The sequence below is a fragment of the Lepisma saccharinum genome, chromosome 16 (genome assembly GCF_977018435.1).
Source record: "Lepisma saccharinum chromosome 16, izLepSacc3.1, whole genome shotgun sequence".
NCBI lineage: Eukaryota > Metazoa > Arthropoda > Insecta > Zygentoma > Lepismatidae > Lepisma > Lepisma saccharinum.
This window is the reverse complement of record NC_139244.1, coordinates 35,167,135-35,194,474: the sequence shown is the minus strand read 5'-3', so window position 1 is coordinate 35,194,474 and position 27,340 is coordinate 35,167,135. Positions and strand designations below refer to the sequence as shown.

At 38.2% G+C, this 27,340-nt stretch overlaps 1 protein-coding gene across 2 annotated transcripts in view; it reads left to right on the top strand.

Moving 5' to 3' along the window:
• LOC146000391 (myrosinase 1) overlaps nt 1-27,340 on the top strand; it is an 82,788-nt gene that overhangs the window by 44,657 nt on the left and 10,791 nt on the right. Inside the window, exons 3-5 of one of the 2 annotated variants that reach the window (XM_083137974.1) lie at nt 14,175-14,309; nt 22,053-22,175; nt 25,636-25,819. In XM_083137974.1, the coding sequence (XP_082994100.1) occupies nt 14,175-14,309; nt 22,053-22,175; nt 25,636-25,819 (442 nt within the window). The remainder of the gene's footprint in view (nt 1-14,174; nt 14,310-22,052; nt 22,176-25,635; nt 25,820-27,340) is intronic. The other variant, XM_083137975.1, reaches the window with a different exon arrangement.

The window sequence follows — 27,340 nt, the reverse complement described above, 5'->3', positions numbered from 1 at the left end:
CAAGTGACTGGCCAATGTTGTGCCCTCGTAGTATGCAAAAGCATCACTCACTTGCACTCTTTATTACATCAGTTCATCAATCATCATCATTATGGCGATTAACTCAAGGGGCATAAAATCACCATAAGATAACTGAAATTGCCTGAAGAACAAAAACCCAACCACACACTTTAACTATTTATATCACATCAGCTAACAAAGGTATTACTGAATTTAAAAGTTTTGCTCATTACTGATAGAATTAACATTTTAATACTGCATTTGTACTGTAATTTATTTTAAATCAACTATATTAATACACGCTTCTAGTTTTTATTAATTATGTAAAACAGTCTTAGAAATCTGCGAATAATGTTTGGTTGGTCGTCTTTCACTGGATCTTGGTCCTCCTTGAAAGATTCTTCTCCTTGGCAAGGTTTTGTGTTTAGGCAAGTGTCCTGATGTGTTTCCAATAAGTCTGTCTTCACCTTTGAACGTTTTCGAGCCTCAAGCTTCTTCTTTGCTAGAAGTTTTTGTTTGTATCTGATGTTTATTTGCCTTCTTATTTTATTATAATCCTCTTCTGACTTACTGGTTTCTCGACAAAGAAGTTCCTTTTCTTTCAATTTTTCCGACACCGTGTCTCTGATGGTGGCAGACTCCTTGATCAGTTTCGCGGCCGCTTCCTTCATCTTCTTCATTCTTGGCTCATTACTACGGTGGTCAGTGTGGAACTTCCGCAACATATCCAATTGTAATTCCTCCGTACCATATAAGTTGGGCGCATTTTCCTTCATGCGTTGGAAGTATTTGCTCAGATCACTGTATTCAATGAAAAATGTCTCATCGGCCTGAGAGTCATCATGCTTCCGGTCTAATGGATTTCTCCTTATATTCCATGTCTTGTGATCTCTCGGGCTATTTTCATTCTCTACTTCCTGCTGCCTATCAAAAGAGTGCCTCTTCGCATCGGAAAAGGCCTCATCCACCTGAGCTTCATCATGAATCCGGTCTAATGGGTTTCTCCTTATATTCCATATCTTGTGATCTCTCTGGCATTTTCCATCCTTTACTTCCTGCTGCCTATCAAAAGAGTGCCTCTTCGCATCGGAAAAGGCCTCATCCACCTGAGCTTCATCATGCTTCCGGTCTAATAGGTCTCCCCTTATTTTGCAAGACTTGTCATATTTCGGGCAATTTCCATCATTAACTTCTTGTTGCCTCTCTAATGAGTCTCATCAATGAACGTTTCTGAGCCTCAAGCCTTTTCTTTGCCAGAAGTTTTTGTTTGTATCTGATGTTTATTTGCGTTCTTATTTCATTATAATCCTCTTCTGCCTCGTCAAGAAGCTTACTGACTTTTCGACAAAGAAGTTCCTTTTCTTTCACTTTGTCCGACGCGGCCTTCTTGAATTTCAACACAACATTCTTTATAACGTTGTAGTACTGGTCTCGCACGTCGTACATTATTCTTAATTTTTCACCGGGCGTTATCTCATGGGCCTCAACTTTATTTACGCTGTCCTCCATATTTCTGAGCGTTCCTATGGTCCAGGTATAGAAGTCCCAAAGGTCATCTTGCGAAATATCTTCAGCCTGCACTGTCATATCTCTTTTTTCTCCTTCGGACCTGGGGTGGTAAAATAATGTCAGATCTTTGCGTATCTCCACAAAGCTTCGCGAGCGTTCAGAAATGTCTCTCTGGTGTTCGAGTCTAGACAAGTTCCACTTGAGCCCTTCATCGCCTGGAAGATCTGACCACCTCACATCTTCGGTGCTTTCTTCGATCTTTGCCCCAATCATGTGAAACTGATCTTCGACTATCTTCCCAAAAATTGTGACCGTGTCTTTGATGCTTTCAGACTCCCCGATCAGTTCCGCCGCCGCTTCCCTTATCTTCTTCAGTCTTGGCTCCTTACTCTGGTGTTCAGTATCCAACTTCTGCACCAGATCCCACCTTTCCTTCGATCCTAATTCCTCCGTAACATTTAAGTTATGTGCCGTCTTTTTCATGCTTTTAAAGTTTGTGCTCAGGTAGTCACATTCTAAGAAAAATTTCTCTCGTTTTGTGAAGTCCGTTTGGATAGTTATGTAGTTTGGAATGGGGATGTCTTCTTCACTTCTGCAATCAGCTTTTCTTTCTTTCGTCATTGCATCCCACATCCCTGTACGTTCTAGTTCATCGTCTGCCTGATATTTGTCCTCGGATTCTCTAGCAAGGCCTTTTAGCATGAAAGTATCCAATCTTTCGAATTCACTTCTTTTACGATATTTGTTCTTAATGCTTGCCTCGCATTTTCCCGAATTTATACTCAACTTCCTCTGCTGTCGTTCTCTGGAGTGGATAGCATTCGTTCCAAAATATTTCAACGCAGAGGTAAATTGTCCAATGAAATGGTCGATTGGGCTATACGACATTGCATACAGTTCTACATTGCAACTCGTTTCTCTGAGTTTTTGTGTTGAAGCTATCAAGTTCTGCTCTCGCACATATTGCATTTTGTCGACTTTTTGGGAATACAAACGACGTTTGTTCTTTTGAGCTGTATGCCTAATAGGAAAATAACGAATCTTTCCTGTTGTTTCATCCTGCACGCAATATGCTCTTTGCTTACTAATACCTTGCTCGGGACACTTGAAAAAGTACATAACCAGTACTCCAACATACTTTAACTTATAAGTACCGTATCCTGGGAAGATCTCTCTCATGTACCAGTGTGTCAACTTGCAGAAACTAAGACTGTGAAATCTTTTATCCAACTCCCTAAGATTTAAACGTTTCACCACTAGTTTGTTTCGTCCAAATGTTCTCTGTGTAACCACCAACTGCTTCTCTACAATTTTTATTGGCTGGTGAAACTCATCACTTGAAATTTGAAGAAGTCTATCGCATGCTTCTTGCTCTGTCCACATAGTAAGATCCTGGCTCTCTGTGAAAATATCACTACCATGCGAGAGATAATACTCTGTTGCTAATTTCACTATATCCAAAATCTTAATCCTGTACAACTGAAGGCTGCACGAAGATTCATACGCCTCGATGAATATCATCCTACGCACTGATCTTCGTACGAGGGATCGAGGGGTTGTTCTCATAGCTTCCTGCATAACAGGGCTTAGCAGTCGTCCTCTCATCATAGCTCGCAAGAGACCTGGGGTCTGCCTGCGTCCTGTCACTGGGCACTGCATCGTTGAATGGAGTTTTTCCATTTAGAAAACTGCGATCGTTCAAAATCTAACTGTTCTGGATCTCAATCGAAAGCTTTCTGCGCTTTCACGCAACGTTACAACAGTGGAAACATTGTTACTTGCACCTCGCATTGTTAGAAGTGATGCCTGATGCATCAACAAGAATGCTTTAAATATAATAAATGTTGATCAAGGATGGTCCCGTTCTTCGTCTTGTAAAGATTCAGAAGCATCCGTGTCATCGTTTCGATTCGAGCCTCTGGGCATCGCATTCCTACCCTCTTATTTTGTAATCCAATTTAACATTCCGTTACATCAAACACAACTTATCTATAGAGATCTCTTTCCTTTGGTAGGTATGACTAAAGCCTCAGAACAGGATTTAATCTTGTACATTGAAAAAACAACATTAAAGACACAATGAAATCAGTATACGAAAGACATTGAGTAACGCTGACATTAGAAAACTTGAAATGTGTCCTTTCATCAATTTCATCGTATCATCACTCATCCTCATCTTCGTGATTAGCCAAAAGTGGCAAAAGTAAAATACACCAAATCAATCAATCTTTCTAATCTCGATCTTTTCTATTTTAGTACGTCTTCGTTCTTGTTTACTTACTGTCTTCTTGAGCATTCCTTTTTATATCTTTCTCCTACTATTATCTGTCCGTTTCTTCTTTCTCTCTTTTATCTGATATTTCTCTTTATTCTCTGCTTCTTTCCGCCTGCCTTGCTTCTCTCTCTCTCTCTCGCTTCCCTATTTCTTCCCATTCTCTCTCACACATCTCTATTTCTTTTTCTCTCCCTCTCTCTCTCTCTCGATTATCTCTTTCTTTCTTTCATTCTTCTCTAGTATATCTTGCTATTTTTCTTTCTTTCTCTCTTGTCTCTCACTTGGCTATTTCTTTCTCGTTCTCTCACTTCTCTATTTATTTCGAATTCTGTCTTTCTCTCTATCTTTCGCACCTCTATATCTTTCTTAATCTATCTTTTTCTCAAGCTTTTCTATTTTTCTTTCTCTCTCTCTCTCTTTTGCTTCTATATTTCATTCTTATTCTCTGTCTCTCTTGCATCTCTTCTCTCTTCTTTCTCTATTTATTTTGTATTTTCTTTTCCTGCTTCTCTCTGGTTTCTCCATTTCTTTCTTACTCTATCTATGTATCTACCTCGCATCTCTATTTCTTCCTTTCTTTATCTTCTCTCTCGTTTGTCTATTTTTCGTATTCTCTCTCTCTCTCTCTCTCTCTCTCTCTCTCTCTCTCTCTCTCTCTCTCTCTCTCTCTCTCTCTCTCTCTCTCTCTCTCTCTCTCTCTGTCTGTCTGTCTCACTTCTCTATTTCATTCTTTCTCCTTCTCGCCAATCTCTGTATCTGCATTCTTCCATCTATACGTGCTTTGCATTGTTTTTCCTATTTCATTTATTTCTCCCATCTCTCTCTGGCTGTGTGGTGTGTGTGTGTGTGTCGCTTCTTCTTTTCTCTTTCTTTACCCGTCTCTCACTGCTCTCTCTTTCTCTCCCTTCTTTCATCTTCTTTTATATCTTCCTTATCCTTGCTTATGATGTCATTGTATCTAACATAAGGATAAAACTTTCCGATATTTATCCCCTTGGACATTTTTCTGCAGCCACCATTACGAGAATCTTGCTCTGTTACAGGATACATTCACAATTTGACACGTCCTTTCCACTTGGACCGATATTTATTGTTGTTAACTTCCTTTATTACTCTACAAATGTTTATTGTTATTAATCTTAATATCTATTATTTATTTTGTGATTCTTGTGGTGTTTAAATATTTAGACCTATCACCGATAATATCAGGATAGTGACCGACCTGTATATGTTAAGAGCTGTTGCCATGGAAATTACGATTGTGTTCTGTCTTTACTTGTAGTTCGGGCTTTTAGTTTTAAAAAGTGGTCAAGTTAAATTGTAAGAAGCTTTTTTTTCTGATTTGCTTTATTTTACTTCGCTTTTTGTGCCACTTTTGGCTAATTTGCCAAGATGGAGATGCAATTATGGTAAGACTGCAGAATATGGGCTGCTTAGAAGGAATGTGGTTCCTAATTTTTTGGTAAGGTATTGAAGTAAGTAATCGAATAAAGTAAGTTGTAAAGTGCGGAAATTTTTTTTTATTTGAAAAAAAATGAAAAATACATGTCCATGCTAGACGGTTTGAATAGCGGAGAAACAATCGAAAAAGCGACATTGTTTATCACGTTCCTGCATGCAAATAAAGAAAAGGGTAAGGAAATCCAAATCAATAATGTATTATAACAAAACATAACCGAAATTTTAATGAAGGGAAGGCTACCTGTGCAGTCCCAAACCATTTTTACGGAATCATCTCGAATGCTGCGAAATGACAGACGATAGTATGTCTATGCGAAAGGTCTAGCTTATCGCACAACACTTGAGCACACGTGAAAAAGCTTGTTAATTTAATGCCGGGTGCCTCCGTTGTCACATAAGACTATGTTGGTTATGTATTTATGCTAATGAAACCTAACCTAACAGACCTAACCTAACCTTGTAGGCATTCCTCGTCAAAAGAAATGAAACTGTCTGTAAAGAATATGACTTCGGAACACAGTGGTCAAACTGTTGTGCGGATAGGAAGACCCCGAAACCGCACAACACTTGAGCACACGTGAAAAAGCTTGTTAATTTAATGTCGGGTGCCTCCGTTGTCACATAAGACTATGTTGGTTATGTATTTATGCTAATGAAACCTAACCTAACAGACCTAACCTAACCTTGTAGGCATTCCTCGTCAGTAGGCATTCCTCGTCAAAAGAAATGAAAATGTCGGTAAGGAATATGACGTCGGAACAAAAGGTGGCCAAACTGTTGTGCGGATAGGAAGACCCCGAAACAAATGAGGGCAACAGTTGTTAAAGAATATGGACGCGAACCAATTGACAAATGCATTGCTTTTAGTACCAGGAAAAACATTTTTACGCTGAATAATATAATAGTAATCCGAAAAGGAACACCGGAAAATCGAAGCAGAAGGTACGTACTTTGTGTAAATATAAATTTTGTTCGTGTATTCAGAGGAAAACAGCAGCCCATGTTCTGCAGTGAGAGCTGTTGCCATGGAAATTACGATTGTGTTCTGTCTTTACTTGTAGTTCGGGCTTTTAGTTTTAAAAAGTGGTCAAGTTAAATTGTAAGAAGCTTTTTTTTCTGATTTGCTTTATTTTACTTCGCTTTTTGTGCCACTTTTGGCTAATTTGCCAAGATGGAGATGCAATTATGAATGGACACTCACAAATATCCACGCCCAGGCCGGGATTCGAACTCGGGACTCCTAGCGTTGTAGCGCGATGTATTAACCACTCCGCCACGGGACCGGCAATTGTAAGAAACTGTTATTTCTTTGAGTGAAATGGATTTTATGCACAAGAGCATTTATTTTGCTAAGAAGTAAAATATACGTCTTTTCTCCTAGTGAAACCTTGACTTTGATTTTCATTTGGCCAACGAACGTACAGGATATTATTACCCAATACCCTGAGAGGCATCACGTAAATGCCACGAGTCTTCATGTGATCATTTTTATTGTGTTTGGTTTAAATTTTGTTCTTTTGACTGTAAGAACGTGTCAAACTCCCGTAGAATTCACAACTGTACAAATAATTTGAATTTCGACATATACCTTGAAACGTTAATGTTATTAACTAAATGTCCTTCTATATATTTTTTTATATTTCCTGCAAATGAAGCAGATATTTATCTGTTTGTTCGGATATTTATATTATCAGGCATATGCCCACATGTCGATTCTGGACAATTCTACGAGAATTCTTTGAAATTATAGGTCCTTTAAAACAAGGTGCGAGAACAGAATGCTAGAGATTTGTCCCCTACTACAGCTATCCTAAGTATAATGGTGGAAGAAAGAAGAAGGCACTAACCCGAATTTCTCTATCTTCTTATTACGATACAAGTGGCCACGGTGGCTCAGTCAGTCGACCTCCGTGGCAGAGTGGTGTCGACCTCCGTGGCGAAGTGGTTAGCAGAGCGCGCTACAACGCCAGGGGTTCTGGGTTCGAGTCCCGGGTAAGGCATGGGTATTTGTGTTCGTCCAGTTGATAAGAAACAAAGAAAATGTAAGAATTGAAAAGTGTAAAAGTGAGAAAAGGAGGGAATGGTGGGGGATACCTCCGTGTAGGGGGTATTTCCTTTAAAAAAAAAAAAAAAGAGTGGTTAGCACAGCGCGCTACAACTTCGGGGGTTCCGGGTTCGAGTCCCGGGTAAAGCATGAGAAAAATCGAGTAAATAGTCTAATTGATATGAGTGAAAGTCGTGTGAATGATGGGAAATACTTCCGCATAGGGGCATTCCTTTTTAAAAAAAGAGTCGATATTGCGTCTGACTACCATGCTAAAGGTCCCGAGTTCGATCCCCGGCCGGTTCAAATCCGGGAACTTTTCTAACATTGGAATTGGCCCCGGTGCCCACCCAGCGTCGAATGACATGTGTACCTGGGGAAAACCAGGTAAAGGCGGTCAGGGGCGTGATGCTGATCACATCACCCCTACTCACGACCGGATCAAGAGAGTGTGAGGCGTTACCCCCACACCCCTATACACCTTCATGGCGTGGTGCTAAGCACAGGGGAGCACTTTACTTTTACTTTACTCATTATGTTACAGACTATAAGGACCAAGATTATTATCATGATAAACTTAACAATCTTTTAATTATATGTTACTGTTGGCTTATAATTTTATAATATATTAATAAACTTATTGCATGAAGGCCAAAAAATGGAAAAGTCGTTACTATTGAATTTGAAAGATTTCCTTTTTTTTTAAATATATTTATAAATTTATTGCATGAAGGTCATATACTGGGAAACTCCAGTAAGGTTTCTTGAAATTTTTACACTTAATTAAGATTGAAATTCGTTAGTGTAAATTTAGTCTGAGAATCCGGCAAGTGCCGCGTTAAACAAAGTAAAGAAAACAAGTTTTTGACACATTTGGTGCCGCTTAAGAACTAGTCAAAACTACTTTCGTCTCTATTTGCGCGGGGACGCTTTATTTTCAGTGTTAAATTATTCCGCAAGGCGTCGCCACCGCATTTAACACTTCATCGTGGCATATACACTTTAGCCTTCCCTCCTCTGCGGTTGTAATTGCAGACACTCGTTACCTCTGGATGACTGAGTCGAAGCAGAGCTCCCCGCCTGGCTTTTGCCCCCGTAAACTGAGGCGGCAAAGGTTTGCTAAGAACCTCGCAAACGAGCGAGCGAAGATCAAGGAAGCTTCTCTGAGAAGACGACGAGAAAACCTGTCCACGGTTGAAAACTAGTTCAAAGACGCCAAAGTTTGAAGGAATTGACCTCAGAAGTGAGTCAAGGTCGGTCGTATCTTGCTCCTCGGGATTCCCTTCCCAAACTCGAATGGCTATTGAAAATTGACGGACCGAAGTCGTTTTGCCAGCCGGCATTGATCAGACGCCCCCTCGCGTCGGAAGAAGGGTAAGAAGTTGGAAATAAGGGGAAATAAAAAAAGAGCTTCTAGGAGGTATCGAGAAGGGAAAGGATGGAGGGGCTTGAGGTGTTTATGATGTGCCGGAAACTCCTTCTTTAGTTTTTTATTATTATTTAATCGTTTTTACTTCAACCAAATCAGGTTACATTTTAAATTTCACACACACAATGTACATACTTACTGATTGATTGATTTGGTTCATTTTACTTCGTTTTTGTACCGGTTTTGGCTAATCGCGAAGATGAAGATGCGTGATGATATGATGACATTGATGAAGGGACACTCACAAAGAACACCCATGCCCAGACCAGAATTCGAACCCGAGACCTCTGGCATCATAGCATGCTGTGCTAACCATTCCGCCACGAAGGTCGGCTTAAAAGCCATGAATTTGAATATTTATTATGACTGTAGGTAATCAATGAGAAAAGCAATCTTATCTAATATATAAAAGGGATGTTGCTGACCAAGGCAGTTTATTAAGATAAAAAATACTTAACAGGTAACGTTTCAACCTGTTTCAGACGAAGCTATGTTGATTTATAAGGTGAAATTTAATCACACGTGTGTGAACTTTAAAATAAGGATGTACTGAAGAAAATCCATTCATGGGCAAAATATCCATGAATGACTTCTAATTCTAAAGGACTACTTGGTTGGAGTGCAGTACATATCACCATATTATTAATAATTATAATTATAATAAAACATTAAATATGTTACATACACATATATACACAGCATTTATTTATTTAATTAGTTTCGAAACATTAAATTTTTAAATTAAAATGTATACATTTTGTCGTCCTGTTTTGTACCGTTTGAAAAATATCCTGTTTTGTTGTTTTAAAAATCTGGTGATCTTAATCTGTGCCCTTTCGGTTAGCTACACACATAAAAGTAAATGCATCAGTTGAAACAAGAAATGCATGAAGTATGTACCTCAGACAATATGTTTAAGTGCATCATGGAGAAAAATGCAGGACGGTGCATAAAATAATGCATCAATTGATACTTCAATGTACAGCTCGACATAGAAAGCCGAACTCACCTGCATCATATCATGCACTTTGGCGTTACCTTTACAAACAATATAGAGAAATTAATCAAACTGTAAGCAGTGATTCTTTGCTGGGGCCAAAAAGAAAAACTTCAGTGCATCAATGAATGCGTTTCTGATTGATTGGCTTTACTTCGCTTTCTGTGCCACTTTTGGCTAATTTGCGAAGATGGGGATGAGTGATGAAATTAACGAATGGACACTCACAAACATCCATGCCCAGGCCAGGATTCGAACCCGGGACCCCTGGCGTCGTGGAGCGATGTGCTAGCCAATGCGCCACGGGAATGCGTTTCTGATGCATAAAATAAATTGATTGTATTTTGTTCCCTGTGTGTATAGGCTGTTGTAGTTTCGTATGGACAACCAAGGGTATCACTAATTTACGAATTTCGAACTTTATACTCTAGAGGTTCGAGGGGATCGATCGTATGATTATAAAATACTGGGTAAGCTACACTGATATAAGATATCTATACGACAAATTGACATTGAATGTTAGTGTTAAGGCGATCTCCTACCCCGGCGAAGGTCTGAGCATTTTCTATGTAAATGAAATGACTTATGAAGCCCAAAATCTTGAGTCCAGCAAGGAAATTGCCGATTCCTATGCTAAGTATTTTAACAGTGTGTATTCCTCTTCTCCCTCATCATATTCAATTCCTGAACCTTCCTATACTGAAGTAACTCATTGTCTTAACATTCACTCAGTAACTAATGATGATTATAACGAATCTGTAAAAAAATTAAAATCGAGTAAATCTAGTGGTGCGGATCAAATTCCTACTTATATATTTAAAGCTTGCGCTGACGTATTACGCATACCACTTTGTCATATATTTAATCAGATATTAAAAACCCAAATATTTCCCGATATTTGGAAAATTAGTAAAGTAATCCCTATTTTTAAATCTGGTAATGCTTGTGATGTAAAAAACTATCGACCTATATCTCTTATATCCGCTCCGTCTAAGATATTTGAACAAATTATTTATAAAAAAATATTTAACCATGTCAAACCATTTATAACTACAGAGCAACATGGGTTTTACCCGAACAGAAGTACTACTACTAACTTGATCACATTAACCCAATTTGTTTTTGACTCATTTAATGAGGGATCCCCAGTAGATGTAATATATATTGATTTTGCCAAAGCTTTTGACAAATTAGACCATTCAATTTTGCTTCAGAAATTATCAAACTTTGGCTTTTCCATAAGTTTATTAAAACTAGTAGCTTCCTATTTAAGTAATCGAACCCAATTTGTAACATATAATCAGGTAACCTCTTTTCCGTTTATTGTGCACTCTGGCGTACCACAGGGTTCAAATTTGGGCCCTTTATTTTTTCTATTATATATTAATGACTTACCACGAACAATTAAATACTCCAAGTGCTTATTGTTTGCCGATGATGTAAAAATATACAAGAAAGTAAATCATGAGACTGACTGTCTAGCTCTCCAATCCGATTTAAATAAATGTTGCGTTTGGTCACAAACAAATAAGCTTTCTTTTAATGTCAATAAATGCTTTGTACTTTCTTTTGCTCGACGACATATGAGATACACTCACAAATATATAATTAACAGTAATTCTTTAAGTAGAAAAAGCATTACCAAGGATTTAGGAATATGGTTAAACAACAAACTCACCTTTGATACTCATATTGAAAAAGTAGTTAACGACTCTTATAAAATGCTTGGCTTTGTTTTAAGAAACTCCAAAGATTTATTTAATATCAACTCTTTAGTATATTTATTTAATAATCTTGTACGAGCAAAATTAGAATACGGGAGTACGGTATGGAACCCATATATCTCATGCCATATCAATAAAATTGAAAAAATTCAGAACAAATTTTTACGACATATTTACTACAAAAAATACAAGAGATCTTCATATGCAGATCGCATCTCCTATGTTAAATTACTAAATGAATTCTCATGTGATACACTTCAACGAAGACGCGAAATGGCTGACCATATATTCCTATACAAACTTGTCAATGGTATACTTGAGTGTGAAAATCTTATACAGTTGATAAACTTTAACGTCAATTATAAGGTATTAAGAGTACGACAACCATTTTACTGCAATAAATCAAACACAAAATTCCATCAAAATTCTCCAATCATTAGATTATTAAGTAAACATAATAATATTGTCCCGAATGGAATTGATTTGGATTTTGCTTTTAATATTAAAAACTATCTATATAGTTTAAACAACATATTAGATATAATATACAAATAAAACAGATCTAATTCTAGAGTGATTTATTTATAGTCTCAAATACAATTTATACCCTTCCAAATTTTGTATACATATAAACGAATTCAAATTTGAACTTTTGCTTTGTATTGATTATTCCTGTTTCCAATTTAAATAGTGGTATTCGTATAATTTCTTTATTCTTCTCAAGCTTTTATAGTTTGTTACTTGTTTATGTTTTGTTTCTTCTGTCCTTTAGTTTTCTCCTCTGTTCAAAATTTGTAATATGTATATGTATGTAATTTTTTGTATTTGTGTAACTTTTGTATTTGTATAACTTTTGTATTCATATTTATATAATGTTTTGTGTAATAATTACTATGTGTTTGCATCATGTATTATATATTTATGTAAACTATACTGTATATAGCCTATTGTAATTGGAGCATTCGCTCTGTTATAGGTGATTGGTTAATAAATAAATAAATAAATAAATAAATAAAGCTTATGGGATGTTTTCGGTATTTTGGTCACGATTATCTCGAGAACCAGTCGACAAAAATTTTCCAAATTTTGATTGAACACTGAGAAAGGATCTGACTGCCATGCGAAAGACCCGGGTTTGATTTCCGGGTAGATGATCTAAGGTTGGAGTTTTTCCGGCCTTGTACCCGTATAAAGCGGCTCTGGGGCTGCCCCAGCCTCAAATCAATGGGTACCTGGGGGGGGGCAAAAGCTGCAGTAGTATGGGGCTGATCACCACCTCCAAAATGGTCCAGTTCGAGAATGTGTGGGGCCCTATCCCCACATCCTCTAATGTGCCTTCATGCAACAGTGGTACGCACAGGTAACTTTATCTTTTTATAGTGTTTGCAATGGAATTGAAATATTAAAATATTATACTGGCATAAATAGGCTACTTGTATTTTGTGCATGAAATGTTTCATTGCATTAGTGATAAGAGCTTTCGAAATGATTGATTTAATAGTTAATTGGTTCTAATGTAGCCATTATGTAAAATTCATACATCCACAACCCGAAATCCGGACAGCCGGGCCGACCTGCGTGCGAAGTGATTAGCATAGCGTGCTAAAACGCCGGGTGTCCTGGGTTCGAATCCCGGCCACGGCATAGAAGTTTTTTTTGTGAGTTGCCGTTCAACAATTTCATCTAATACGCATTCTTCATTATTGTTGCAATTATCCAAGTATCAGAAAGCGACGAATAATAACAAAATTAATCAGTCAATCAACGGACACTCGGTTCTAGGATCAGATCCAGGTACCCGGTTCCGGTTAATCCGAACTTTATATTGTTTGCCATCTCTAGTATATACGTATGTAATCATGTATTATTTATACGCGGATCTTCCCGATGCCGTAGTGCTTACGTCGTCGTCTTGTAATCAAGGAATCCCGAGGTCGATACCCGGTGCAGGCACATTGTGGTTCGGACTCCACTTTAAACTGTAGGTCCAGCCCTGGCTAGCCTTTCTGTGCATAAAACAAATTTAAAAACAAACTCTACATTTATTTATGCATATATAGTATGGTCCGTTATCTACATTTATAATGGAAGAATAGTGTGTTTTACAATAATAAAAATAATGTAGTAACCAGCCCTGTTACGGAAACGCCACTGCTTTAGAAACATATTTGTCTCTCAGACTCAAACTCTCGGACCAAATTCCAATTTCATATTTTTCTTGGTCCGGAACACACTTCACCAATTTCATGCCACCACTTCCAGTCCATAATTTAAAAGCTACCCAGTTAAAAGCCAAAAGACATGTTGCTTTCTTTTCATCTTCTAAACCTGTTGTGTGTTGGGGCGAAACCACCCGCCGTGTTCCAAACCCTCTTTCTACAAGGTCATTAGGCGACCGCGAGCAGCTGCAGTGAACCTGCCGGCCGGCAACAGGGTTGCCCTGTCAAGAAAAGTGAAAAAAGTCTGATATTTCACAAATAAAATGAATTAATTAATTATGGGGACGTTGATGCAGAAAATGAAAATATCGATCAGTGGTTCTCTAGAAACATCCTTTCTCAGCGTTCAGTTAAAATTTGAAAATTAGCTGTCTACTGGTTCTCTAGATAATCGTGACTAAAGTTACGCCCATAAGCTTACATGGAAAATTGCTCAAACCTTCGCCGGGGTAGGAGTTCGCCTTAAGGCCCCATGACATTGCATCTTGTTTAACGAAAATTGATTTTGCATTCCAGGTCCATTCCTACCGCTTCTCCTTGTCCTGGTCAAGAATTCTCCCAAATGGTGGTATGGATGTCATCAATCAACCAGGCGTCAACTATTACAACCACCTCATCAACGAATTATTGAAAAATGGGATTCAGCCATTTGTAAGTAAACAAGCTCCCAAACGTATCTCCGACGAAACCAGGGTGCGAAATCCCGGGGTGCCCCCCCCCACAACGATCTTGTCCTTAAATTTCCCCCCACCAAACTTTTCCGGGGGGGGAGAGTTTTTGTTCTAACAACAAACAAACAATTAGTTTTAGAGTCGAATATACTTTACTGGAATAATATCGAGAACATACACATAGAACGGTCAACGGAGCCTCATCTCTAGGAACACTGAACCCAGCAATCCCCAGAACACAGAATTTAGCCTGATTTGTTTTTTTCTCCATTTCTCATCGCCTTTCGCCAGCTACTGCAAAGTATGTAAATATATTTTAAAAAAACGTAATAGCATTTAGATGTGAATTTTATGTAGAAAACTATTACCTTCTTAATGTCTCTTAATTTTTGTCCCTCCCCCCTTAGTCACGCAAATCATTATTCATGTTCATAGCATTAGTAGTATATTCAAATTTTCAATTTGTAAATGAAAGGACGGTTGATATAATATATTGTATATTTTATAATGTAATTTAATTATTTAATAATTGACATATATATATATATATATATACATTGAGACATATTTAATGACATTATATATATATATATATATATATATATATATATATATATATATATATATATATATATATATAGAGAGAGAGAGAGAGAGAGAGAGAGAGAGAGAGAGAAGAGAGAGAGAGAGAGAGAGAGAGGTGTATATATATCTGTCTGATCCTTCCCCCCACCAATCTGCAGTGATTTCGCACCCTGGACGAAACAGTCCTTTGAGGGCCATAACTGCGCTGATTGGTCAACGCATCGGATGCCATTGTTGCTGCTGTCTACGGCTACCATTTATGTCCTTCCGCATGTCCTCACTATACTGTCCAACACCGACATTTTTTAATTTCCAGCGGGAGATGAAACTGCAGACCAATTGTTATGCCATCTGCACCCAGGAAGGGAGAGGTTTATAAAGTTTGGGGTCCTAGCCTATTCTTTATTTTGGGCCCTGCTGACATTATCATTATTATTATAATTATTATCAATGTTGTTATCATGGTACTTCACTCCCACTAATTGCATACTCTGTATTAATAACACTTGTAAATTTTAATATATAGGCACATCTAATTAAAAATTATTGATTAAACTTCGTTTTCGTTCATAAGCACCACTTGCGCCATGCATTTTACCACACAACGATAATATCGCAAACACAGCAAAGGAAAAAAACACCGACACTACATTACGGTACAGGCCGCGAACTGAGAAACAAGGAGTTCTTGTGAATTACGAGTTATTTCTTCGAACTTATTCTTGTGATTATACATTATTAAAGGAAAATATTCTGGAGTTTCAGTACTGCATAACATTGGTCTCTTCCTGTGATATTGCAACAAGGAAATTGTTGTACACCCATAGTCGTAACTAGCGTAGTGGTCTGGGGTCCCCCTGGGGGCTCAGGATAACCTGTGCATTCAAAGGTGAAGAGGCCCGAGTAAAGCTTATGAGTCAAACTTGTAGCTATTTCGAAAGAAGAATTCAAAGAATTAGAAATCTGGGAAATGATTTTGAAAAGTAATTCTCAAAGATAGCTGTTATACTGTAAGAAAGCATCTCAAAATTAAAGAAAAGTTTAAGTACTTGGGTCAGTCGGAAAAGAATGAGACTCATCTGATTTGGACGTGAAGATTCCACAGCAGAAATTTTGCGATTTTTAAGCGTGCTCGATGTATTCTCTCACTGCCTCGATACACCGACGCCATCTGTCTGGAAGCTTCATAAGTGTCCAACGGTCTTTTGGGGTGGCGCGACACCAGGAGCAAACACACACATAAAAAAGAAATTTAAAAAAAAATAGCAGCCTGGAACCTCTGCCGTCGTAGCGTGCTGTGATTGATAACCACTCCGCCACGGAGGTTGGCATACACAAACAGGTATTTTCGTATTAAAAGTAGAATCAAATGGCTTCATGGAGGCCGACTGTTTGTTATTAACGATGAAATGTTAAGGACTAACATCTCTATTTCAACAAAGTGAGAAGTGAAAAAATGTGGATACTTGTTATACATATGAACATTAAATTTATGTTTTCAGATATGTAATCGAGGTTAAAATCGAAAATCTCACGCGAAAGATATTATCTTGCTCTGACCTCAACCAAAAGGCATTTTGAGCCGTGAATATATTAGATCGCCATTAAAAGGTTTTATTGATTGCTTCGTGTTGCTAATTGGATAAATGCATCAATTCTTGACACTGAAACAATATATTCTGGAAGTACCTCTTATCTCCTCACCTTTCTTCCCCTCTCATTTTCTCCCATATCCCTCCTGTCTCCAACTCGCTCTTCTCCACTCTTCTTATCTCCTCTCTTGTCTTTCACTCCAGACTCCACTGCGCTCTTCTCCTCTTCTCTTCTCCTCTACTCTCCACTCATCTCGTCTTTTACTTATCCTCTCTTTCACTCACATCTCCTTTCATTTCTCTCTTCCCCTTTCCCCTCCTCTCTTCTTTTCTTTTGTGTAAACTCATCAGCAATGAAATAGCAGGAAATCGATTTTCATCAAGTAGGGAACTCTATTTCTTTCATAAAGTATTTTGCCATTTGCGATCCAATACTAAATTATTTGTATTTGCATATCAAACTAAATCATACCCCATTGCACAACAGCCCTCTAAGGGCCAGGGCAGCTTTTTCATTGGATGACGCGTCGTCAGAGCATCGAGTCCCATCGTCGCTGTTTTATGGATTTCGAGACCCAAGCCCGCTACTTCTTCTTTTTAAGTAGCTCCTCAATTGTCTTCACGATGCTGCACAGTGGGCCAGAATTCTGAAAATGGGACAAAAATCGAAATTCCTACTTGAAAGCAGAGCCTTTAAACCGTTAGTTCCCTGTAGAACAATGATGGGGCTGCCTGAAAACGCAATTGGTTTCACTCAGGTGTTAACGTGAATGAGGTTTTAAGGTGGGTGAAACCCACACATTTGCCAAATGCCACTTCGCAGTTGTTTCGCACACAGTTTCACCTAATGAGACTGGTGTTGATTTATCAGAACGTTCTCTGTGTTGGCTTCTGTTGCGCATATTCTACTTTCCGTTGGTGGAGGATGAATTTATTTACTGAATTGTGGGGATTGTTATAGGAGCAGGTTCATACGCTGCTGTTTTCTGCTGAGTTGCAATGATGTGTGTTTCTTTCATTTGACTTTCAAAATTTGTGGGACGAGTTGGGATGAACATGTTTATGCCAAATGATTCAATGGGTTTTACAAATGAAACCAAGAGAAAACTGGCTGCCAACTCGTGCCTATTCGCACTTATGAAATTTTAAAATGTCATTTGCATACGGCTTCACAATGACAAACACGCCTGCATTGAAATAGAATTGCATTACACGTAAACCGAGCAGAATAGGAATACATTTGTGCCCATATCCAGCATCTCAGTCCTACATACCCATCAGCTTAAATTCGCGAAGATCTGACAATTTTTCATACATCAGTTTGCAACAAAGTAAGCGGTACATCCTCGGCTCACGTATGTTACATTTGTGACGCTTCGCCACCAGAGATGAAAACAATTTTGACGAGGTCACTCGAAGATCGGCAAATACTCAGTTCCCACATGCATGGATTCGATTCTTTGAGTTCTTCCTTCACATGTCGTATCGACTCGAATTCAATAGGAGGCAGGCTCGTGGAGAAGAATAAGCAAAAAAGAAAGTCCGGAAAACGAGAAATTCAAACGCTTCATGGGCATCGTCGTTGACAAGCCTAAACAATATGGTAGTAGCACCACCCATGATGGCTAGACGGCACACGAATTTTTTCAGGATTCTAAAAAAGTCAGCTGAAATCATAGGTGTCAACGAACGAGGTCTTAATCAAACGATGCAGGTTATTTTCTAAACTCTATACTTAAGTCACCATATTAACATCCTCAGTTTTCGTGAATATGCGTTGGAAACTGCGAAACTTCCGTAGCAGAATATTTCTGCTAGCATATGCCCGGTGGCGTACACCGCTTCAGATGCCATAGCAGAAGCTGTTCTTCCAATCGGCAGCTCTCTGAGGAGGATCAAGAACCAAGAATCAAGAACATTAAAAGAGTGACTTTCCCGTGAGAGCTCCCGAATTTCTGCCAACGAAGATCTTATGCATCATCTACTTATCTCGACTGATCCACTAATATCAATCCTTCGGTCTTTGCCTGCTAAGAAATCATGAGAAGACGTCACTCGCTTGCTTGGCAACACTGGAGTGTCAGATGAAACGTAACAACTTACCTGACCAACGAAAATATATCCACTACTAACAGTGAAAGTGAAGGTTAACGTTTATCTAAGTCAGTATGTGAACAAAGTGCACCCAAAAATGTATTTCGTAGTGTAAAGATGGTGAAATTCACCGTGCCATTGAGGCTCCACACATTCACGATCTCGGTCATTTGTGGAATTAATGCGATTAGCACCGGTACCTCCCCCTTCCCCCGGGGTTGCCTCCAGGTACCCAATTATTACATGCTGTGCAAACCTCAGGGCCACTTTTACTCATGAAGAAGGGCGGGAAAAAATCCGACCTTAGATTATCCACCCGAGAATCGAACCAGAGTCCCCGCTTGGCAGTCAGAGGCTCTGCTGACCGGACCACCGTGGCTCCATTTGGTAGTGTTGTAAATGTCAACAAGCACAGGAATTAACCGATTTTTTGCAATACTTCAAACTGCAGTTTGTCTCAGTATTACATGAGCACAGGGCATTCTTTGTACATGTGTGCGTTACTTTATTATTTTTCACTGCCATCAGGGGCGTATCCAGAAAGTAAATTTCCAAGGCCAATGGCGCGTCCCCCCCTATAATAATACGAGGATAATTATCTCGTTTTTCTTTTGTTTTTGATTTTCATTCTTGGAATCGTAATTTCAGAATTGAATGCCTGTTGACACTTTTCAGAAGCAGATTGAAATATTTGGCTGAACTAGTCATCTGAAATCTCCCGAAGTCACTGAAGCAGTTCTGTGACGTCTCTTGGGTAAGAAAGAACAGAGGCTAAATTGTGATTAGGGCTCTAAATACTTTGACAACTGTACAGTAAAACTGAAAACCTTTTCACAGAGTAAAATTAAGAAAGTTCCCTTTTCAACTGCGGCTAGAAGATCATTGTTGGGATGGTTCACTCGGACAGCTCCATTTAACTGAAGTCAGATTTTCAGCTGGTATATCACTACCCAGTGTGAAACTAAAAAAAAAAACTTTTAGTGGATGTTATTTTCAGAATCCACAAACCGTGCACACAGAGAATTTTCTACAGGGTGGCTCAATAAGTCACTTAACACTCTCAGTACAAGGCCACTGCGGCATGGAATGTGAAAATGGCGATGACCAATCATTGCCTGGCCAAAGGGGAACCACATTGACGCCACCCACACGGTCGGCGGCCATCTTGATGTGATAACCCATTTTCGACAGATCAAAGATGAATGGTTAGTGTTGGTAAGTTAATGGTGTGGCGTGCTATGTGGAACACGATTGGTTAGTCAATTTTCCATCAACGGAACCTTAAATGCTTAGGGCTACTTGGATTTGTTAAATAAACAGGTTTTTTCATCTTTGCTTGTGGAAGAAGGTACTTTTTACAGAGTTTTTCAATAGGGAAGAACACCAGGACACTTATGGGAACGTTATGAAGCAGTTTCTGTCGAAAATGGGTTATCAGATAAAAAGCATCGAATATTCTGTTTATAAACTTCCTTCTGAACATAAACATTAGCCTTGTCACTGTGAAGGACTTTTAATTCAATGGAAGCGTCACACTGTAAATTGTTCGCAACAACCATTTATAATGCGCAGCTCTTCATGGATGTATCCGATTAAAATCGTGTGCAATGGCATGCGAACTTCTCTCCCTAGACGTCACTTTGATCTCGATGCATTACCGATGCACTAAACAAATTTTAAGGCATTTTTCTAACACCTCGAAAAGGAGCAAATTGGTACAAAAATTCAGTCATAACTTTTTACTGGTTAAAGATACGTCGAAAAAACCTTCACCGTTGCATTTCTCGTGAAATTCTCGCACGACCCCCTTCCCATTTAAAATTCTGAAGTTGAATTCAAGATGGCGGACATCAAGATGGCCGCCGACCGTGTGGGTGGCGTCAATGTTGTTCCCCCTTGGCCAGGCAATGATTGGTCATCGCCATTTTCACATTCCATGCCGCAGTGGCCTTGTACTGAGGGTGTTAAGTGACTTATTGAGCCACCCTGTATACCTGCCACGTCAAGTGTCTCATTGGAAAGTATGCTGAATCTACCATAGTATTCTCAAAAAATGAAAGGAATTTGGGGGGTCAGGACCCCCTGGGCCCATCCCCTGGATACACCCTTGACTGCCATCATATGAATAACCACAGAATTTTTGTTTTTATGTATTATATTCTGTTATTAGAAATACTGACACTGACAGCGAAAAGTATCACTATTCACCAAATCAGATTTTTGTCTCCATTTTCCGAATTCTGGCCCACTGTGCGCTGGGTCAACTCCAGAATTTTTGGGACTCCCATCGAGAATAACTCCGAAATTGAGCCTGATTTATATGCAACCCACCAATGACTTGTGTAAGTTGGGTTGCCTATAACTATGTATAAAATGTCCTTGTCCTTGAAATTGTTGGCGAATGACGTACATTATTTTACTATTTGTATACACTGTTTTGCAATTCTTTAATTATTATTTTTTTCTAAATTCTATTATACATTATTTATTCCATTTATGTATTATTTAAGTACCTGCAATTTAAAAAAGATGTAGGGTGCAGTTTCCAGATAGAACGAAGATTACACTGGTCTACAGCCAAAAGGGTTTGGAAACCAAATTACTTGAATTTTAGTAATTGGAGGGTGCTGAGTATGAATATGATTGATAATGAAAATTGTTACTTGAGTCTAGTTTTTTTAAAGATTTCGATGGTAACACTTAAATTCCTGTTTGAATATGCCATATGTTATGATGCAATGACCGAAATCTGGAAGTATTTGTTCTGTGTGTGATAATGTGAATCTTTATTTCTGGCCATATTTACTTCTTTACGTATATGAAAAATTGCAATAGCTGGTTACGTATATTTGTGTACATAGTTTTCATGAAAATATAAACAGTTTCAACGGGACTTTTTTTCACATTGCACTTTATGTTTAAAATGTCGGGAATGCAGTGTTCCTATTATATCATGCATGGGTTTATCACTTGTGTCAGATATGCAAGTGGAGTTCAGTTTACAGCGAGTAATGTATTCTTATCTTTACATTTCAATGTAATGACTAGAGAATATACTTACAGAGACTGTGTTGAAACTTGCCTAGCACACTTAAATAAAAATAGATTTTTCATGGTTATCTGTTCAGATCCAGAGTTTTAGTGCTATTTTCGAACTGAGCACATTGAATTAATTAAGAAATGACTACAAAAAAAATTAAGAAATGATACAACCTCGAAATGCAGTCTGATATTATAGTAAGAGGATATATACTGAAAGAGCCATATGATACCAATTAACATTATAGGCATATCATGAATTCTAATATCTTACACTGTCTCACAATAAGAACTAACATAGAGTGGAACTTGATGTCAGTGTCAGTAAAGTAAACTGTAAATCTAATACGAATATGTATCCCTTAGCGATTTATGGTTATTACATAATTCTGACATGTTTGTCCTCCTTCCAGGTGACACTCTACCACTGGGATCTCCCACAAAAATTACAAGATCTTGGAGGATGGGCAAATCCAGTCATGGCAGACTATTTTGCAGATTATGCAAAAGTGGCTTTTAGTCATTTTGGAGATCGCGTAAGTCACAGAAAGAGCATAATCTTCTGTATTAATACAAATATGATTCTAATATTCAGCCATATATATGTTATATAAACCTCCCATACCTAGCAGGGGCTTTGGTAATTCATAACTTTTCTAAATGCTTAGATTATGAGCAATATACTATTACAAAGAAAATAATATTATGTTCAATATCTCAACAGATATTTAGTTTGGCAATTGATGTAAACGATTTGCATGTAGTTCCACAAATGATGCAAATAAAATTCAATCAATTTTAATTAATTATTATGCTAAAAGTAATTACTCTTTATTTTGTAGGGAAAAACTTAAGGAAGCCTTTTTGAGGCTGATAATTAAAAAGAAGTTTAGATATAATTTTTACTATAGTATTGAGTGAGGAATATGTAAATCCAAAATGGCATATAATATACTCAGAAGAACTAGTAAAGAACTATTTTGAGAATAGGAGAGAATGAAGAATTACATTTAATTTAATTTATCTTGATTTCATCACAATCAGTGCTGATCCTTAAGGATATTGAGTAGTAAACAGTACGTTTGTGTTTAATATACAGTGCGTCCATTTCGATCTGCAGCCGAGAGATCGGGAGAAGCGTGGCGGGCGGCACTGACGGAGATGCCGACATTTGCGGCCTGAAATGCCCGCTTATTTTTATGGACATATGCAGACATTTATATAAATATTGCAAAACGAGCACTAACCTGTGTTATAAGAGTATGGTTTTAATTTTAGTAGCTTAGTGACTGTATGTGCCGATGATTTTGACACGCCCGCCTCTTGTGAAACACGGCGTAGAGGTTTGTTTGGAGAACGTTCTAACGCTGCACCAATATCATCGAGTTTTGCTTCGGTTAGAATCCGTCGTTTTTGCTTAGGTGTTTTAAAATTTAACGATACAGTTTCTCGTAATTTAAGGACAAGATGTCTAACCGTATCTCTGTGTGGAGTTGAAACGCATGGGAATTTCTGTACAAATTACCTACACACGTCTCGACACGAGTTTGTTTTTACGTACGTGTCATACATAAAAAATCTTTGTTCTAACGTGAATCTTGCGGCTGGCATTCCAATCGTCTCACTGACACGTCACACATACACACTACAATAACACAAACAAGTAACCAAGAATAACACTCTTGCGCACAGTACGAAATTAACACGCTCTTGGTTTACATTGCTCGCCACTATATTTACAACTCTGTCTTCATCTAGTCGCGAAGGAACAAAAAACTCGAGCTCGGATATTTCGGATTGCGAGGAAGCTCACGAAAACCATTCACTTTTATCGGTTTCGTCTGCAGTGTAATCCTGATACAGTGTTGCACATTCGAAACCTCCAAACGATTCCCATCGCCACAAAACTCTTTCAAGGATATAAACTTAAGCAGGACGTTACTGATCAAAACCATGATTAAAATGCTTTTTTATCTGTGGCTCTTAACATCGTTTCTATAGCGTATTTATTTGTGTATATAAGAGCAGAACTTGGATGAATTACAGAAGAACTTTTGCGTGTTATAACACAGGTTAGTGATCGTTTTGCAATATTTATATAAATGTCTGCATATGTCTATAAAAATAAGCGGGCATTACAGGCCGCAAATGTCGGCATCTCCGTCAGCGCCGCCCGCCACGCTTCTTCCGATCTCTCGGCTGCAGATCGAAATGGACGCACGATATTTAACCAACAATTGTAACATTCATTGCTCAGTCGAAAGTAAAGTTAGGTGATGCTGGTTTCTTATTACATTAAATCAGAACCAGTGCTCAGAAGGCAGGTGGATGCTCTTTGTCTAGCACCAAAATCTCACCATTAGGATTCCCAACCTGGCCTATTGTTAACACGTTAAACATAAGGCCATTCTCCTTCTATCCTCAAAGCTGGATAAAACATTCCTTTACCTAAGAATGGCTGATCATAAACAGGTAAACTTTATGGTGGGAACGTATTGCTGGTAAGTGAAAATAAAAAATAATGAATTGAAAATAGAAGAAGAGACTTGAGGCGCCAAGATAGTATATGATAAAATAATTTTGGTTTCCTTTACAACATGGCTTGCATGTTCTAAATATAAATCTAGCCCTATTACGATGTATAGGATAATTAATGAATAGAACTTAAAACCACTGGCTTCTTATCCTAACCATTTGCCCAAGAAGGCTGAAGCAACTTCCTAGATACAAAAATGAAAACAATAATAGAAGCCAAGGACACTAAATATATAGTTAAGACCTTTAAATGGTAGGTCCACATAAAGAGACCAAGAGATATGAAGAAGAAGTTATAAAAATAATAAGTGCATTGAAAGTAACAAAGATAGAAAGTTACATGGTAAAGGGATTGAGAAAATGAGGAGGGAACAGTAAGGATTGCAAAAAAATGTCCACGTGAACTGAAGAGGTCAAATTGAGAAATTTCTGAGTGTATAGACAATGCAGCATCTGTATAGTTTACGACTTGAAACTGCAAGTTTAAAAGGAGGTGTAGGATTTCTTGTCCATGACGTAACAGCCCATGAGGGCCACTTTCGCCAGGAGACTTGAACCTGTGCGTGTCTCATAGCTGGAGCCCAAAGTTTGCACCTTAGAGTGCATGGCCACAGTGCAGTTCACAAGTTTAGGATGGCATATCTAAATTTTGAAGACATCAGTATGAATGCTGTAAAACTTAGAAATCTATTTCCATGCCAATTATAAGGCACAAGATATGAAAATGTGGAGTTTCAGTTATAAACTTACTCATTGAACAGAGAACAATAAATGACTGAATGAATTACAACAGTAAGAATATCAATATTGTGCTTTTCATCTAAGTTGCCATTAATTGAATCTGATCATCATGCATCCTCATTATCGTGATTAGCTAAAGATGTCAGAAAAGCAATCCAAAACAAGAAGATGCAAGTATGAATTATTCTCCTTGGACTTTCGGAGTTGAATTTCTTAATTGAAATATGCCCAAGTTGCTTCTTTTCAAGTTGAGAAGATCAATTAAAAAAAAAATAATTCATCACTGGAGAGCAATTGTTGACATTATTTGATGTTAGGACAGATAATTTTAACCATTTTCTGTTTTGAAAATGAATGAACAATGTATAAATATACAATAGTTTCCGTTGAAGTAAACATTGTTCAATACTCGACATTACATCTGCTAATGTAACAGAAGTATTGAATTTGGGGGGGAAGAATATGAATACAAGGCTTTTTTTATTTTTTGTGCCTATTTTCCTAATTTTACTGCCTTTTTGCCTGCTTATTTGGACCTATAAATCAGGTTCTAGTTCCACCATGAAACCATTGATTATAACTAAGCAATTGGTTAACTATCAATTCAGGCATCCAGTTCCTTTTTTACATTAATTGGAAAAACTGCATCCAGTGGCATGAGTGTAAACAATGTATGTGTTATTTTTTATGTCGAGTCTAAAAGAAAGTTTCTGTTTCCAGGTGAAGTACTGGATTACCTTCAATGAACCGTGGGTCCAGTGCTTTGTAGGGTATTCTGTGGGTTTCTTTGCTCCAGGTACTAAGGCAAATGGAATCGGGGAATACCTCTGTGCCCACACAACCCTTCATGCTCACGCCAAAGCCTATCATATCTATGATGAAGAATTCAGACGTGTGCAGCAAGGTAACATACCAGGGCCACCGTTAGGAAGCAGCAGGCCTTGACCGAACTATACCCACGAGGCCATTATATTTTGAAAAATGAAAATGTATACACCTTCAATTCCTCGTAAAATTCTACCCTAAAACCAAGATGGTTATTAATATTGCATAATTATTACACCGCCTTCAACACAAGGATTTCCCTTGAGCCACCAACGAAATTTGGCAGTGTGTTGAGGACATGAAGACAAATAACTTTCTGTAATTAATAACTTTTTGCTACTTCACGACCTGTTTCGGCTTTCTATTGGCCCTCAAAAAAAACACATTTTATCCTGTATGTATGTAGCCATGCACTACAGATTCATCGTTGCAAACATACATAAGAGCTGCGGTAGTCTAGTTGGTAGAGCGTCTGACTGCCATGCCAGAGACACGGTTTCGATTCCCGGGATGGGTGATCTAAGGTTCGAATTTTTCTGGCCTTGTCCCCACATAAAGCCGCTCTGGGGTCCCACCCAGCCTGAAATAAATGGGCACCTGGGAGCACCCCTGGGGCAACTCCAGGGTTAAAGGCAGCTGGAGCATTGTGCTGATCACATCACCTCCAAAATGGCTGAGATCGAGAATGTGTAAGAGCCTACCCCTACATCTCCTAAATGTGCCTTCATGACATGGTGCTATATGTATGGGGAACTTTACCTTTACCAACATAGAGACATTAATACTCTATGGAAGCAGGATTGTGCTGGCAGAGAAGCTGGCAGAAAGACATTCCTGATTTTCACTTTCACTCAATTCATGTACTGTTGCTTATCGTTCTTTAGTGGCTCGCTAAGTTATATTAATATCCTGAGGGCGACCCTTTCCTATCTATCCATAGCATACTAAAGATTTCGTAGTTTCCTGGTAGAAAAATGTGATTCGTGACTGCAAACATATAGGATAAAAATGCCGATTTTTGAGGAGTCATAAAGTTGAAATGAAACCTCATCGACTTTAAATCAACAAAACATTATAAAGAAAAGTGGATCATATTTATGTCCTCTTCATGCTGTGAAAGGTTGTCGGTGGTTTGCAGCAAAAACCTGTGCAGCCTGATCTAGTCTTGATTTTTACATACGTATATATCCATACACGAATATAAATATTTGTGTGTTACTTAAAATCTTTACCAATGCTCTAGGTGCAGTGGGGAGGGGTGTGTGAGAGAATGGTATTCGCAGCTAAGTCCCTTTGCTTATGCAAAGAATCTCCCCTAACTACCCCCAAGACTCGAACAAAATCCTTCACTTAACACTTGTCTACTACGAACGCTATTCTTTACACATGTGTTGTGGAAGTATAAATATTATGCAAGATATAATTGAGGGAAATTCTTTTAGAGAGCACAATGTAGATTACATCTCAGATAAAATGTATCCCTCACGTTGTCAATCCCAGGGGTCGCCATCCCCTCCTACCCAAGGCCAATGGCATTCGTCCACATCATGTCATAATCCTCATAAAGCATTTAATTATGACAGCGTAACTATTTCATAAC